The sequence below is a fragment of the Rhinatrema bivittatum genome, chromosome 8 (assembly GCF_901001135.1).
Source record: "Rhinatrema bivittatum chromosome 8, aRhiBiv1.1, whole genome shotgun sequence".
In the NCBI taxonomy this organism is placed as follows: Eukaryota; Metazoa; Chordata; class Amphibia; order Gymnophiona; family Rhinatrematidae; genus Rhinatrema; species Rhinatrema bivittatum.
The window spans coordinates 93,199,647-93,217,262 of NC_042622.1; the positions used below are offsets into that span (position 1 = coordinate 93,199,647).

At 44.2% G+C, this 17,616-nt stretch overlaps 1 protein-coding gene across 1 annotated transcript in view; it reads left to right on the forward strand.

Annotated features, from left to right (window-relative positions):
• The window catches only part of COL5A1 (collagen type V alpha 1 chain), a 385,801-nt gene that overhangs the window by 224,543 nt on the left and 143,642 nt on the right, over nt 1-17,616 (forward strand). The window contains 4 exon segments of the mRNA XM_029613239.1: nt 5,529-5,573; nt 6,131-6,184; nt 6,923-6,967; nt 10,822-10,875. Of these exon segments, the coding sequence (XP_029469099.1) occupies nt 5,529-5,573; nt 6,131-6,184; nt 6,923-6,967; nt 10,822-10,875 (198 nt within the window).

Here is a 17,616-nt window from a genome sequence, read left to right on the forward strand (position 1 = left end):
CAGTGAATAAAGAAAACCATATGGGTGTGAAGGGAAGGTGCTGGAAGATGTGCATATTGTTTAGGAAACAACACTAGAAATTCATTTATTATTATTTAGTCAATACGGGTCAGCGAAGCCAAGCAGCTCATTGTTAACCGAGTTCAACATTATTAATCTAACTCGTAGAGGATAACTTTCAAACCTATTTGCAATACTGGATTTGCCCGTGTAAGTGGACATGAGGAGATTTACCCACGTATTATATAAACTGGACGATGGGAGCTGTACTTTTTTTTATAAAATATTGCCTATTTCTGCTCTGAAAGTGTGCATGAATATTCGCAGTGCATTGAAAGCATGTACTGTACCTATTTTATTTTATAAACTTTTGTTATTCATTTCATACCTTACTATACAAGTATATACTTGCAAAAGAAAAAGCAATCAACCAAGCAATAAGGGGTAGATATTCTCAGCCAATTAAAGGATAACTAAAATGTTATCTGTGTAAATGGCTAATATGGCAATTTCAGCCAGTTATCCAGCCAAATTATAGCCGGATATAAAAGGGGCATTCTGAAGAGGGGTTCCGTTATCCGGCTAACTTAGCTGAATATTGGGTATATCCGACCTTGTGTGGCTGGATAACTAGCTACTTACCCAGATATCTCAGTGTGCACCATGCTGAGGGCCACAAGAAAGTCTGTTGGGGCGGGGGGGGCTGCTCCATCACTTAGGCTTTGGATGTTCTTCAGCGGAGGAGAGATCCATCACTAAATCAGCAGCTTCAGAGGCTCCTCCAGGGGTGCTGGTGATGGCCCTGGGGAGGATTCCTGGGTCCACCAGATGAGGTTCTGGATGCGGATAAGCCCCTATTGGACCCAGAGAGATTCTGGTGCAGGAAGGAGTTGATCCTAGAGTGATCCATCGGTTTCGGAAGGAGGAGCTGTGCCCTCTCATCCCTCAGATTCTTGGGGTGGTCCCGATTCTGAATGGGCTGCTTGGCCCTTCAATGGTTTGCCTGACCAAGAAAGGTGAAGAAGCGGGCAAGCCAGGAGTGGGAGGCTCCAGAGGCTGGTTCTCAGGTCAGCAGGACAATAGCGATTTCTACGGTGGTCAAGAAGTTGATGACCATCCCAATGCAGGTGCTGCTGCTTTGAAGGATATCCAGGATCGGAAACTGGAAATCCTCCTTAAGAGGCTGTTTTGAAGTTTCGGCTCTGAGCCTTCGTGTGAAGGTCTGCGGAAGTCTGATGCAGAGGGCCCGCTTGTGCTGGGTGCAGAAGGCACACGGTAAGCGGTCAGGAATGACTGTGGAGGTGGCTCAGGCTGCTCGCTTGGAAGCGGGAGTGGCCTATGTGGCAGATGCCCTATATGACATGATCTGGACTTCTGTCAGAAGTATGGTCTCGGCTGTAGCGGCGAGGAGACTACTATGGCTACGTAATTGGTCGGCAGACATGTGGTCTAAAGCCCATCTGTCTAACCTCCTCTTCAAGAGAAAGCTGCTATTTGGAGAGGATTTGGAGCAGCTCATGAAGCAGTTGGGGGAGCTGAAGGGTAATAAGTTGGCTGAGGACAAGAAATTTTTTCCTCCACCAGCTTGATTCTGAGAAGCGAGGAGATTTCGCACTAGCAGGAGCCCTGAGCCTGCAGTCCAAAAACCGAGTTCAGGCAGACAGCAGTCCTTTTGAGCCCAGCGAAGGCCTCTAAGGGACTGTAGACCCCAAGAGGGAGGTGGAAGTAAGATTGGTCAATAAAAGTGGGCTGGTCCTCACCTCTCCAGAGGCTGTTGGAGGGAGGCTGTCCCTCTTTTACGAGGAATGGACCAAGATCACTTTGAACCAGTGGGTCCTGGAGGAGGTAAGAGAGGAAGCTACGCCTTAGAATTTCTCGTCTGCTCAGGGACGCCTTTGTAATCTCCCGCGGCATCTCCAGAGGCAAGCGAGAGGTGGTGCGGGAGATGTTGCAACGGCTACAATTCCTGTGCGCCATGGTTCCAGTGTCCCCTCTGTAGAAGTGACAGGGTCAGTACTCCATGAACTTCAAGGTGCCAAAGAAGGAGGGGACTTTTCGGCCCATTCTCGATCTGCAGAGGATCACTGCTACCCTCTAGGTGCCGCAATTTCGGATGGAGACATAACACACGGTGATAGCTGCAGTGCGCAAAGGGGAGTTTTTGGCATCGTTGGACTTGAAGGAAGCCTATCTACATATTCCCATTCGAGCCGAACACCAGAGATTCTGTCCCCATTTTGCGAAAGACTTCCTTGCTTCTGGATATTGCTGAGCTGATATGTTATATATTCAGAGTAATGAGAAACGTACATAGTTTGAGATGTGTATTCTGTTAGGTTAAGAGGGCCTAGTTTTTGGGGAGCTCCAACCTTAAAGAATCTTTTTGCCCCAGGGTTTATTGGGATTGTTAAGGTAGTCATCTTGACTTGGGTACAGGTCAATACTGAGGGACTGCAGGTGGCACTCTTGGTTATGTAGCAGTGCCTCAAAGTTTTGTTCTCTGCCTCCATCTGCTGGTAGGGATGAATAAACCCACTTGTCTGAACTGATCCGTAGAACTTCAGGAACAAAAATTAGAAGGTAAGAACAAATTTTCCTTTCATAGTAATAGTCAAAGAAGATAAAGACTACTCCACAGAAAAAAGGATTGTCCATATACTATCCAACATGATAAGGGAGGGCTTAGGCATGCGGGGTCTAACCACTGGAGCCTCAGCAAATGCACCTGGATGTGGAATGGGAATTACAGTCATAGAAGGAAAAAGCATGCCACTTGTAGACAAACATCGCGCTCCACCACCTTCCAAAACTTCTCCTTCATCTCCTGTATGCTGCTGGCTCCAGACTTCACTCCAACTGGCATTTTTGAGAGATGAGTCTTTCAGCAAGTGCCACACACCCTGCACTTCCATCCAAGCTGACACCAGCAGGGTCTGAGGCTCTGACTGTTGACATCAACACTGAGATTGCCAGGGAGGGAGGAACTCTGGTATCAGGGCTCAACAAAACTTCTGCGTCTGCCTCCAGCCCCTGCACTGCTCCCCCAGTCACAGCAGGAATGAAGCCAGCTCCCGATAAGCAAGGAAGAGCACCAGAACTACCCTCTGTTATATCAGGGTGAAGTGAGGGTGAGTAGGGTGAAAGCCTCGCAGCTTCCCCTTCCGCTTAACCTGTTATAGGAAATTAGAAAAAAGAAAGTTACTGGGCGAAGTTAGAGGTTCTCACAGAACATCATCTCATGATGTCATCTTGGATACGCAGTCCATCCCCTCTACATATTTTATAAACATAGGCACTTATATTTTATGCACAAAATAAAATATAAATGTGTAAATACCCTGATCGGGTATATTTTTAAAGATGCTGGTATACTCAAAATTACCAGTTTGCCAATACTTACACCAGTTCACCCTGTCCATCTACAGTTCACCTGGCCCCTCTAGAACTTCGCCCTGAACTCCCCCCAGCTCACCTTGAGACCGCCCATCCAAAAATAGCAGACAACAGACAAATCTGATTTCACTTGCCCAAATCAATTAGCAAGAGTCAAAGTGCCCAGATAAGTTGCCAAATGTATTTGTGTAAATCTCTTACAAAACAGCAACTTCCGTGTGCACCGGTTGACCTCACCTTGAGAACGCCCCAACCGCCCCTTTTTTGCACAGATAAATGTGCACGCGAAACCGAAAATACGTGCGTACTTCTGATGTTTATAAAATAGCATCTTTTCAAATACAGGCTACTTATGTGTGCATATGCTAATTTTCCACATGTAACCCCTTTGAAAATGTCCTCATTAGTGTGTAGAGGGGATACTCTTTTATTATGTGCAGCATGGTTTGTGTCTCTGCACAAGAGCGCAGGGGATTGGGCTCTGAGGCCCAGCGATGGAAGCTGGCTGCATATGTACCTGTTTAGCAGGGGCCATTCTTATTCTCTTAACTCAAACCCAGAAAGCTGATGACTGAGGTTTGACACCAAAAACTTGTTTGCAATTTCTTTAGATTCCCATTCCTTGATCCAAAGGGTATCAGCAGATAGATCTTGGTCAGGGAGGTTTTCTGAGGAAAGGCAGGACTTAGGAGTGTTAAACAAATGAATGAGTGTGCACTATGCCACGTTTTTTGTAAAGAATTCCCATTTAACTTGTATCTCACCTCAAGTGCTTTGTACTCAACCCTGGCGCCGGTTGTGTAATGTCCAGTGATCCACAAGGCATCGGCTACTGTCTGTTCTTGTGCACTAAAATGCAGGCAATGATCCAACACTTTGCATCAACGCTTTCGTCAGAGTTTATCAGATCACCACAAAACTTTGTGCTTATGTGAAACTTTATGGTTTCATGGCATATATTATACAACCCAAATATATGCAGGATCTTTCTTCTTTATGGAAAAAATCCAGAACTATCAAAAATCATTTGTTCTGATAACGACATCGAAAGCCCACCTGCTCATGCCTTTTTGGTTCTTACCATAGTTCATCATGGAGGCAGCTCTTCTCTGTCTGTATCTTCATGATCATAGCCTGGATGGGCCTGGAGGAAAGCAGATCCTTGCTAAATCACCTTCTAGTAAGTTCCAGCTTGGGAAACATTTTAAAGGAGAATTCATCTTTCCCGTTTTATACTACATTTCAGAAAAAAAGGCAAAAGAGACAAAAGCTGCTTGCTGTTCAACTCCTGGAGCTCTCTGTACTTCAAAAAAGGAAAATACAAAGCACTAGAAGCATCAAGTAAAAGGTTATGCAGCTCCACAATGCCGGTTGTTAAAAAGCTCTAAAGGTGTCGTAGTTCCTTAATTGTAAATAGATGTCGTAGTTCCTTAAATGTAAATAGATGACATTTTTTTTGAAGTTAGTAGCAATATAATGATGAAATCAAATTGAAGCACATTTTTTCTACAATATTTGCTACAAATTTGTATTTAGATTTATACTCTGCTGAAAAAGAGTCATGATGACATCATCAGTGACTAACATCGGTATTAAGTGGTTCAAACAGTAGTGTCTCTCCCTTTACTTTTTACTCCTGGAACAAGGCACACATCTAGTGCACTTTCATAGTGCAAAGGGAACAACATATTGTGCAGCAAAAAGCAGGTGAAAAACCTCTGTTTAGTGGCACTGAAGTTTACGTCCATCAGCTTCTGAGGCAGCTACAATCTGGCCTTGTACCGTAGACAAATCCATTCAGTGAGGCAGCCTGCAGAAGTATGCTGTAAATTGTCTCTTATAGTACATCAGCATTTTCAGTGTAGATTGGGGGAGAGGGGAAGGGGAAGGATTGAGAGAAGAAGACAGCTCTTCTAGTCTCCACCATTCTCTCTCTCTTGTCATGGCAGTTATAAATAAAAAGAAATGCATTGTACTATAGAAGTATATCCAGCAGAATCAGGAATAAGCCAGCAAAGTCCAGTAGAGGCCAGAATATTTTTTTCAGGTTTGTCTCTTCCCATTCTGCATGTTCTGAAAGAATCCATTCCCTCAACATCTCACCCCAAACTCCCTTTTCTTTTCTTTCTCTCTAGGGTCTTCCAGGTCCACAGGGTGCGATTGGTCCACCAGGAGAAAAAGTAAGTTAATCCTGTACAAATGTTCTGGAATGTCAATGGCAGCCATAAATATGCATCAGGCTTTATAGCTGGTCCCCCAACATCTCTTATCAGCTGTGTGTAGCAAAGTGGAACACATCTGTATCATCTGTAGGCAAACAGAATTAAAAAAACAGGGACGTGATTGGCTGATTCATGGTTTCCGAGTCTGTGTCTTAAGCATAGTTGAATGGATTGTATACTGTGTTGATGTCTTTAGATACACCATATGGTATTTTTCTATTAGACTAAATATAAATTCTATGATTGTAGCCAGATATAATTGGTGTAAACCAAGGTCCAAAAACCGTAAAGAACCCAGCATATTTGTGGCACATGCAGGTGTTTCTGGGTCATGTTTTTTAGCTGGAAAAAAAAAAAGTTTAGTCATAAGTTTTATACTGTGTGTTAATTAATTTTATATATGATTTGTTAATTATTATTTGTTGTAAACCGTTCCGATAGATTCTGAGGGACGGTATATAAAAGATGTTAAAAAAATTAAAATGTATCTCTAAGTGCCTGATCTCTCTTTTCAGGGACCTTTGGGTAAACCAGGTCTTCCAGGTGTTCCTGGAGCAGATGGTCCTCCGGTAAGTCATTTGGTCCTCTCCTGCCTCCATTTTATTTTCCAGCAACAAATCAAAAGTTAAAGGAGACATTGATCAAGTCTATAGATTGGAAGATTAAGGTTAGGGTTAAGTGTTTCTTTCTACGGTGACTGCTTTTAACATTGGGATGAAGCTTGTGACGGTGATGCCATGGGATTATCTGGGGGACATTTATACCAGGGCACTTCATTTACCACTAAGGCCTCTCTGTGATATTTGATGAAAAGATTGTGCCAAGGCTTGTTTGAAGGTACATTACTAGGCATTCACAGTCAGCACAGCATTGTAATAAACAGGCCTGGTTTATGAAATCTCCAGTTTAGCATGCATTTTTCAGACCTCTGGCAAAATCCTTTCTCCTCCAATGCATCATTTATCCCAGAGAACATAATCTGCTTTCCTTACAAAGGGAAGAAATATTACATCATTACAGTAAATATGTAGCAGAGTCATCAATTTGTGAAATGTTTGCAGAAATTCTATGCCTGTCTCATTCTTACCTTTGCTTTCACTTTGAAGACTCTTCATATTTGCAGACATGTGGGTGAACTCACTCAGAGCAGGCACTCAAACACAACTGTGCTAGAAAAGCAAAATCACTAGATTGTACGGCATGAGGCACCTGTTAATGCAGATTCATCCGTAATGGTGGTATCCACTGTAGAGCCACAGGAATCTGTGCTTACGGTCATTTGCTGTCATCTTTTGTTTTGTTGCTAGGGTCACCCTGGCAAAGAAGGTCCCTCTGGAGAGAAAGGAGGCTTGGTATGTACCGTCTTTTCTTGCATTTTGGTGGGGACAGGAAAGCTTGGTCATGTCCCAGGCTCAGAATGAAAAAGGTTGCAGCCTTCAGGGCTACTGAAACGTGCTAGTAACTAGCACCGGCAGAGCCCATACCAGTGACGAGGAACTATCTCAAATTGCCAGCCTGGTGGAGGTTAGCATCAATGGGATGCCATCCATTCTCAGTCAGGCCTTGTAAAATTTAAGTGGCAGAAGAATTTACCATGAGTTTATCATCCCTGGCACAGGCTGCTCAGTGCCATGTGACTGAGATGCAGAATACTTGGAACAGTTAAACACATATATTGCCTTTTACTAAGGATCATTGTAAGAGCCTATTTTGATGCAAAGCTGATAGCAAGCAATTCATCTGTCTTCTGCTATCAGAACCGAATGAGTTTCTTATACTGGCCAGTAACAGCATCCAGCATGTACAAATGTATATCCTGGACTCGGTATACAATGGTTGGTTATTGTCCATGAGGCCACTATTCAGAAAAGCAGATAACAGATAACATATCTGGCTGAAGTTAGCCTGGATATTCAGAAGGATAAACACCTCACTGAATATACTTGAATAAAGTTATCCAGGTAATGTTTCCTGGATAGATTTGAAACCTAACTGGCTATGTTTATCTACCCTGATAACGTTACCTGAACTAGCTATGTTCAAATTACATTACTAGTTAAGTGTGGAAAAAGGAATAAAAAAATAAATTTTATCGGGCCTACAGACCTGTCCCTCCCTATCCCACTACAGCCCAAGCCCCTCTCCCTATCAGCCCGAGTATGGGCCCCACTCCCCCCTCCTATGTTTTCTCAGTATATAGCACCCTCATGCCCCTACTGACACCTCTGAAAAGCCCATTGGCCTCCAGGATCGCAATTCAATCCTACCACTCCTGGCAGCTTCCACTGTGCTTTGACAGTGTAGGCTCTTTAATGTCCTCTAGAAATGCAGGGAAACCAATCTGCAAAGATCACTATAATCAGCTGGCCTTACAACAACAGCTGCCTCAATATATGTAAAGTATAGGCAATATTTTATGGCACATTTCATTGCAGTAGCATCCACATCAGCATCATGTTGTGCTAAAGTACATAACGCATTCATCATACACACAGAAAATTTCCAAGTCCAATATTTTCCAATATGTATATTTATGTGTTGTGATTAAGAAGATCATAAGATAGCAAGTGGATGGCTAGCAAACCTGAGTACAGAGGACATCAAAACATGCTGAAGAAAAGGGGCAGTCGTGTATATACACACACAGGCTAAGACTCATTATTATAATCATCGCCCTTAAGAGTCATACAGAGTGCCATTACCTGCTGAAAAGTTTACAATGACAGAATGCACTGCCAGTGAATAAGGAGGAATAGAGATGGAGTTAATCATATTATACTAACATATATTTAGAATCTCAGTCTGGGCTCTCTCACATACTCAGTAGCAGAGCTACATTTTGGACTCCCGCCATGACCCTTGAGTGCAGGTTCTCTGTTTGGGATGAGGAGGATAAACCTCCAAGGCCCTGGACATTATGTGTGTGTGTTATCTTTTCCTGCATGCCAGTAAAGACATTGGACACTGTGATGATACTCCAACATCAAATGTAATTATCTACTTGGTGTGATATAAATATATAGACACCTAGTGCAGGTCTTTTATTCATTTAAACATTTTATATTCCACCCCATCCCAAATGAATAGCTCAAAGTGGATTACAGAATCAAAACATAAAACAGTTCCTCAGCTAATAACCTTAGTACAACTGAAAGTAGTCCATCTGTGACTCTGTGCACCCTTATTCTACCTTTCAGGGTCCTCCTAGCTGGGATCCACTGCTTGCTCTTGTACTCTCCATGTTCTCCTCTTCTTCTCTCAGAGACCCTGTGGAAATATCCTCAGCCACTTGCTTTTAGGGAACTGGCTTTCTCTCCCTGGTTATGTTACCAGCTGCGTATCAGCTCTTCAACCATTTGCCAGCTTGGCAAAGGTATCCCTTGGGACTGTTAGTTGGAAGAGATCTTTTTTTTTTTTACTGACTAATACTCCTCAACCAAGGTTTTTGGCCTAAACTGTTTAGACTTAGGGAAATGAAAGGAAGCAACTCCTACCCTCTCAACTCCAAAGTAAAAACTCCACACAGGCACTGGGGATTTCTTGCTAATTGCAAACAGTAATAAACCATTATGGGAACCTCCAGTGGGGGTGCTGTGACAGAGATGGTACATTCCTCGACGCTACACTATCTGACCTAGCTACTAGTCCACACTCCTTAGTAGAAATCCCAGTGGGGCTCTACATATTATTATCATATGATCACAGCTATTCATACAGAATACATAGCACCCATAGAAATCCTGACTGGACAGTGTTATTGTTTATCCCCTTAGCTATTCGGGGGTCGGTTTTCAAAAGGTCTACCTGGCTAACTTTGGTAACTGGGTGAACTTCTGATTTTCAGTGCAGATTTTCAGCTCTAACTGGCCAAACCTAGCCAATAGTGGTCGCACAAAGTGCTGTCCTAAATTGAGCTGGGCATATTTTTGTCCACCTAGATTTAAACACGTTTTCAGCTTCAAGCCTAGCCGGTTAGGTTTGGCTCAAAATTTGTCTGATGATAATGGGGTCAAATTACCTGGTTTTTGCTGCTTAGTGGCTTATTGGAAATTGCCCCCCCCCCCCCCCCCCCGTGAGAGTTACCGTACAATACTTCAATTATAAAAATGCAACTTGTACATCCAGCTGAGGTGTGCAGTACAGAACTGTGATGAGAAAAGAGCAGCGCGTGAGATGTAAGACTGGCTTGGCATGTTCCTTTAAGAGCTAGACTCCTTTCATTACACAGCTGTCTTTTCATCTGGGAGGCTTGGTATCTGTATTCCTGCGGTGTTCTGTTCGGTTGAAAAGCTTTACATTTGTCAATAGTGCTTCATTAGTGTAGTGTCAACTTTGATTGGAGTTCACCCACAGCACCGACGCAGCACCATGTAGTACAGGGAAATAATGGCTGGAACCTTGATTAGAGCCAGTCTTCCATTCACTGTGCAGAGCCCAAGACTCCAGCTTCCATGTCTGCAGAATACTAAAAGACAGGAGGCAGCCAAATCCAAGCCTCGAACTGGCGGGTGCTGCACCGGCTCCCGGGAGCCATTCAGTATTCCACGAGCAATCCTGATTCAAATCAGGGCTTGTCTCAATACGGTATACAGGTTATTCAGGCCAGGGGGGATATCAGAGGCCTGGTTTCCAAGCTCTGTAATTTATTCCATTTCATGTTTCAAGAACTGATGTCTAAGGCTCCAAACTGGCCCCCACAGTGGTAGCGCAGGATCACAACCTTTTTAGTTGAGTGCCGGAAGACTTTGAAAACTATTCAAAGCCTAAATCCTGAGAAAAAAAAATAATGTTTTATTCTACATTACGTTGACATTGTACAGCTTGAAAACTCTTTCAGTGATATGGACATAAATATAGCTCATAAAACAGGGTGCATCATTGGTATTGTACTGAAGTTTTATCATAGTTAATTATATAAAAAGCCTGTTCAATACACTGTCATTATGCTATAATTACATACTATAGAAAACTCAATAGTTACTGTGTAATTACGGTACAGATACGCTGATACTGCAGTGACACTGTACTTAGCCTGTAGGCACAATATTGCACTCACACTGCTTTTGTCACGGTAGACCGATGCCTTCCTGGCAGAATCTTGCAGAAAAAGATAGTGACGCTCAGGGAAGGTATCTTTTGTGAGATTTGGGCCTATTTAGGAAAGCACCCACTGCCTTAATACTTTTTATTCACTGTGTGTTAACAGGGTCCAGCTGGCCCACAAGGTCCGATCGGATACCCAGGACCTCGAGGGGTGAAGGTAAGACAGGCAGCATTGGCTAGTTCTGCTAATGCTTCTGGGTTTTATTTGAATTCTTGTGTTTAATTTTGTGGGTTGTGCAGCAGTTCCAGATGAACAGTCAGCTGCCTTATAATGAACCTTAAGCCAAGGATGGCTAAGAACTGGAAAGGGTGTCTATCTAAGGTTAGAATATCTTGGAATCCTTCAAGAAATAAGGTAGGGTTCCCTACATGAATGAATGGGTCCTAAATATTAATAAAATCCTTTCATCATTTCTTTAAATAAATTAATTAGGAAGAAAAACATTTTAAAAATCTGTAATCTTAGTGTAGCTCTCTAAGGTGATTTACTAAGCCAACATATGAAAATATAACATGATAAACAGCATTTAATATTTGTTAAATGCTGTTTATCATACAATATTGCCATATTGCGCAATATAAACATGTATTCCTCCCCTTATGGAAATAAGCTGCTTTGCATGCTTAAAATCGCCTAATGTATGCAAACCAGCTTATGCATAGGCAATCCAATGCTAATAAAATAATGCGGCTAACTTAGGAAAAGTCGCATTTGAGGGAAGTGTAGATAAATTTCCCCTGGGAGCATTAGGCAGCTAATGTGGGTCCCCAATGCCCCCTTGGAAAATTTAAAAGGCCAAGATTCCTGATGCACACACCCCTCAAAAGCATAAAAAAACAGACCAGGGGTCGATATTGATCCCCACTGGCCCCCCCCCCCCCACCTGAGTTGGCACTGGGCCCCTAGGGAAAAAAAAATCTTTTGGCATACGCGCAGCAATGGTCCATTCCCTCCCCCTCCCCTTCAAAGTCAAATGTGGCCCGAGAGAAAGGATAACCCCAACCCCATCCCCCACTCCCACCCTCTGTCCCATCCTAACCCCCCTTCCAAATAAAAAAAAATCCCTGATGTCTAGTGTCCCCACAACCCCCTGCCATTACCCCAAAAAGTAGAACCCTTGTAGTCTGGAAGGGGCTGGTAGATCCCACCCCCACTAAACTCCAGTATTTTGCCAAAGGGTCTTTGATAGCTTGCTTGGGGGCCCGGGGCAACCCCTAGCCCCAGACCCAAATGGCCGACCTGCCTTGCCCCTAATATGTGATTGGGCAAGGTCCAGGGATCGGACCTAGGCCACGTGGCTTTGGTCCAATCCCCAGACATTGCTCCTATCACGTGTTAGGGGCAAGGCTGGGTCGGCACCATTTTGAAAAGTGGTTCTGACCGCACCTGGGGCTATAGGGCCCCTGGTCCCCGTCCCCCCCACCAGCAAGCTCTCAAAGACCCTTTGACAAGGTATTGGGGGTTAGGGGGAAAGGTGGGGTCTACCAGCCCCCCAGACCACCAGGGCTCTACCTTTCGGGGTAGGGAGTTTTGGGGGCTTTAGGGAGTGGGAGTGGGAGTGGGAGTGGGGTGCTAGCCTTCTCATGGCTTTGAAGGGGAAGGGGAAGGGGGAGAGAAAGGATCATCAAAGGGCCTTGTTCCAAAAAGAGTTGTTTTTTATGTGGTGGCGGTCGACATCAACCTCCGGGGTGATATTTTTAATTTTTGATGAGCATCTTTTTTTGGGCCGCTGTCCCTTTAAGTGATGGCAGCCCCAAACAACATGGGCCGCAATTGCATGGGAAGGGAAGGTACTGTGGCGCAATTTTTTGTTGTGTGTTTTTTGCTGCAATCAAAAATCACGCTGTAGTACAGCTACGCTAATTTGTCTAGGAGGTGCCAGATATCACGGGGACACCCCACTGCAATATTTGGCTCCTGCCATGATAAATTATCATAGCTCAGTAAATAGGCCTGTTAAATTGCTGAGTTCCTAAACTTGCGTGCTAAACTTGTATATGGAACTTTGTTGACTTTGTCATAATTCATAAACTGAAAATATGTACAGGAGGTTCTAATTGGTTTCTTTGAGGGAAAATAATTATCACATCTCTTCTGGAATGTGTCAGTTTCAGGGAGGGAACTGAATTACTGCACATGCCCACTGGGATTTTGCTTTTTGTGCTGGGTATGCTGAGCCTTGTAACTAATATAAAATAAATCAATTGTCAGTATGCTCATATTCAAATCAACCTTTGTAAGTGGAGTTCTGTTTGCTCATTCGGAAATTAAAACCTGTGGGCTGCCGAAGCCTGGTGAAATGCAAGAATAACCCCTTCAAATAATTTAGTTACGCGCAAAGACAAACTAAATCAGAATTTTAAGTCTATTGCAAGCATTAATAAACTCTTTAGAACGATGTCCCTTTCTCTATCCCTATTAAAACATCTTATTTGGAAATTCTGATTTTCCAGCATCTTAATACGGTTCAAATCCTATATTTATTCTAAAGACAGAAATTTATTTTCACCAAGTAACGCAGAATTTTTATGGGCTGTGACACCTTCTATTGGGATAAAAATCAAAAAGGTACAAATTATATTTTGCATAATATAGCACCTTATTAAAGTATAGAACTATATAGAAATGCATATCTCATTAGGAATAGTGTTGCCACCTTCCACTTAAGAACATAAGAACATAAGAAATTGCCATGCTGGGTCAGACCAAGGGTCCATCAAGCCCAGCATCCTGTTACCAACAGAGGCCAAACCAGGCCACAAGAACCTGGCAAATACCCAAACACCAAGAAGATCTCATGCTACTGATGCCACTAATAGCAGAGGCCATTCCCTAAGTCAACTTGATTAATAGCAGTTAATGGACTTCTCCAAGAACTTATCCAAACTTTTTTTGAATCCAGCTCACTAACTGCACTAACCACATCCTCTGGCAACAAATTCCAGAGTTAATTGTGCGTTGAGTGAAAAAGAATTTTCTCTGATTAGTGTTAAATGTGCTACTAGCTAACTTCATGGAGTGCCCCCTAGTCCTTATATTATCTGAAAGTGTAAATAACCGATTCAATCTACTCATTCAAGACCTCTCATAATTTTAAAGTCCTCTATCATATCCCTTCTCAGCCGTCTCTTCTCCAAGCTGAACAGCCCTAACCTCTTCAGCCTTTCCTCATAGGGGAGTTGTTCCACCCCCATTATCATTTTGGTTGCCCTTCTCTGTACCTTCTCCATCACAACTATATGTTTTTTGAGATGCGGCAACCATAATTGTACACAGTATTCAAGGTGCGGTCTCACCATGGAGCTATACAGAGGCATTATGACATTTTCCATTTTATTAACCATTCCCTTCCTAATAATTCCTAACATTCTGTTTGCTTTTTTGACTGCTGCAGCACCCTGAGCTGACGATTTCAAAGTATTATCCACTATGATGCCTAGATCTTTTTCCTGTGTGATAGCTCCTAATATGGAACCTAACATGTGAATCTACAGCAAGGGTTACTTTTCCCTATATGCAACACCTTGCACTTGTCCACATTAAATTTCATCTGCCATTTGCATGCCCAATCTTCCAGTCTTGCAAGGTCCTCCTATAATGTATCACAATTGTTATGTTCGGTGTATCTTGAACTTAATTGTGTGCCCTTGGGTCGAGGCGAGCAAAGACTCCCACCATAGGGAGGAGCCCTGTGGGCCCTTACCCCGACAGGCAAGGTCTTAGCAAAGATACAACAGAGAACAACTTTACTGTACAGCAACAATTCTTGTAGAGCAAGCAGATAAGAAATGGAATCAGCTGATCAGTCCCGAAGAACTCCGCAGCGCGGAGAGTCCCGGTGAATACCTTATCTAGGTTGGCCTGTGTTGGCTGTCCCGGTAGTGGTCCGCAGCGCGTGGTAGGCCGGAAGCCGCTGGTAGAATGCACAAGACACGATGGATCCGGTAGTGGTCCACAAGCGGGGTAACCCGAGAATCTGTGCCACAAAGGTAGTGTACTCACACTGAGAAGGCAGAGGTAGCCCACAGCAGTCTTTCACAAAGCCTGGGAGAGGGATCTCCAGCTAGAATGGTCACCCTGGGAATGGAAGAATATCTTGCAGAACATGGGAAGAGGGTACATTGCCACTTCCCTCATAGAAAACTATTACAAACTCTTATACCGATGGTATAGCAAGTAGCACATTTAAGACTAATCGGAGAAAGTTCTTTTTCACTCAACGCATAATAAAGCTCTGGAATTTGTTGCCAGAGGATGTGGTTAGTGCAGTTAGTGTAGCTGGGTTCAAAAAAGGTTTGGATAAGTTCTTGGAGGAGAAGTACATTAATGGCTATTAATCAATTATACTTAGGGAATAGCCACTGCTATTAATTGCATCAGTAGCATGGGTTCTTCTTAGTGTTTGGGTAGTTGCCAGTTTTTTGTGGCCTGGTTTTGGCCTCTGTTGGAAACAGGATGCTGGGCTTGATGGACCCTTAGTCTGACCCAGCATGGCAATTTCTTATGTTCTTAAGCCCCGAGGATGACTGGAGCAGGATCAGCAGGAGTAGATGAGAACGATGCAGGAACTCACTGAAATGAGAAGAGAGAGAGATGGCTCTCCGAGGAGTGGATATCCCTGAGTGGGGCAAGGCCCCCGAGGAGTGGGTACCTAGGTCACCCAGTAGTCAGTGAGGAAGTCCCAAGGTAGCGGAACTAGCAGGACGAGATTCTTTGCTAACTTGTAGCTCAGATGGTCAGCTGGGTTTAAGTATCGTGAGCGGGTGACGGCATGCGGTGTGGACGCCCCCGAGGTTCCCACCATGACATAGTTAAAAGGATGGCAGGCACGCACGCACATGCCTAAGTAACCCTGGATGAAAGATGGCTGCCGGGAGTGTCCACGCCGTCGTGGGCATGCCATGAGAGCTGGCGTGTGGAAGCGGAGGCCGCCATTCTGCCCAGACTTGGAGCTGTGTATAGAAAGGAGGTGAGCAGCATAGGTCGTAGCCACCTGTGACCAACGGGCACAACAGTACCCTTCTTCTTAGGGCCCCTCCCAGGGGGTTTCGGCTTCCTGGGATGAGCAAGATAGAAGCGATGTAGCATCTCCTTGTCCAATATGTTGGCAGCAGGCTCCCAGCTGTTCTCCTCTGGTCCGTACCCTCCCAAGAGATGAGGTACTCCCAGTGTTTCCCCTTTTTATGCACATCCAGGATATCGTCTACCTTGTAGGCGATGTCATCTTCAGCATTGAGGAGTTGTGGATCAGGAGTCTTCTGAGAAAACTTGGATAGGATAAGTGGTTTCAAAAGTGAAACGTGAAAGGCATTATGTATTTTCATTGAGAGTGGTAACCTCAAGCTGTAAGTCAAAGGTCCAAAACATCGGAGGACGGTGAAGGGTTCAATGTATCGCAGAGCGAAACGAACTGAGGGTAGCTTGAGTCGAATATATCTGGTACTGAGCCATACCCTATCTCCTGGCTTAAATTGGGGAGCTGCTTGATGATGGAGATCATAGAATTTCTTTGCTCATTGTCCATCTTTATGAAGAAGCTCCTTGGTCTGGATCCAGAGTTGATGAATTTCATCAGCCATAGCTTGTGCAGCTGGAGATGTACCAATCAATGGTAATGGGAGTGGTGGAAGTGGTTGACAACCATACACAATCTGAAATGGTGAGGATCCTGTAGCGGATGCCGGATGTGAATTCAAGGTGAATTCAGCCCAGGGTAGTAACTCTGCCCAATCATTTTGCCTCGAGTTGACATAAGCGTGAATGAATTGCTTAAGGGTCCTGTTCATTCTTTCTGTTTGTCCATTGGATTGAAGGTGGTATGCAGACGTCAAATTCAGATAGATATCGAATTTTCAACACAGTGCCCTCCAGAACTTGGCAGTGAACTGGACTTCTCTGTCAGATACTATATGTTTCGGCATCCCATGTAAACGAAAAATGTGTCGAACGAAGAGCTTGGCTAACTCTGGAGCAGATGGCAGTCCCGGAAGAGCAACAAAGTGCGCCATCTTCGAGAACTGGTCCACAGTAACCCATATCGTATTGTTACCATTAGAAAGGGGCAGGTCGACTACAAAATCGGTTGCAATATGTGTCCACGGCTCATCAGGAATGGGCAAAGGATTGAGCAGGCCCCAAGGATGACCGGCAGGAGGTTTTTGCCTGGCGCAGGAGGTGCAGGACTCTATGTACGTTTCCACGTCTTTCCTCATAGACGGCCACCAATAGTATCGCCATAGGGTAGCAAGGGTACGGGCTTGTCCAGGCTGGCCTGCTAACTTTGAATCATGAGCCCAATTCAAAAGCTTCCTCCTTAGAGACAGGGGAACCACTGTCTTCCCTGCAGGAACCGAATGGGTAGCGGCCAGTATTAACTTCTCAGGGTCAATGATGTGACGTGGCTCATCAGGGACATCATCTGGAGTGAAGGACCGGGAGATGGTATCTGCCCGAAGATTTTTCTTAGCAGGGTGATGTTTGAGCAAGAAGTTGAATCTGTTGAAAAAATAGAGACCATCTAGCTTGGCGATGGTTGAGCCTTTGAGTGTGCCTAAGATATTCCAAATTCTTGTGGTCAGTGAACACTGTTATCTGGTGTTGGGGACCTTCTAACCAGGGGCGCCACTCTTCAAATGCTAGCTTGATAGCAAGCAGTTCCTTATCGCTGATGCCATAGTTCCTCTCTGCTAGTGTGAAGCATCTTGAGAAGAAGGAGCAGGGGTGTAGAACAAGTGAATCACTGTGCTGGCTAAGTACAGCCCCTACACTGACGTCTGAGGCATCTACCTCAATGATGAATGGCTTGTGAGGATCAGGGTGGCGTAAGCATGGTTTCTGAAGGAAGGCCTTCTTCAGTAGTTAGAACATGGAAATGGCCTCTGGAGACCATTCCAAGGG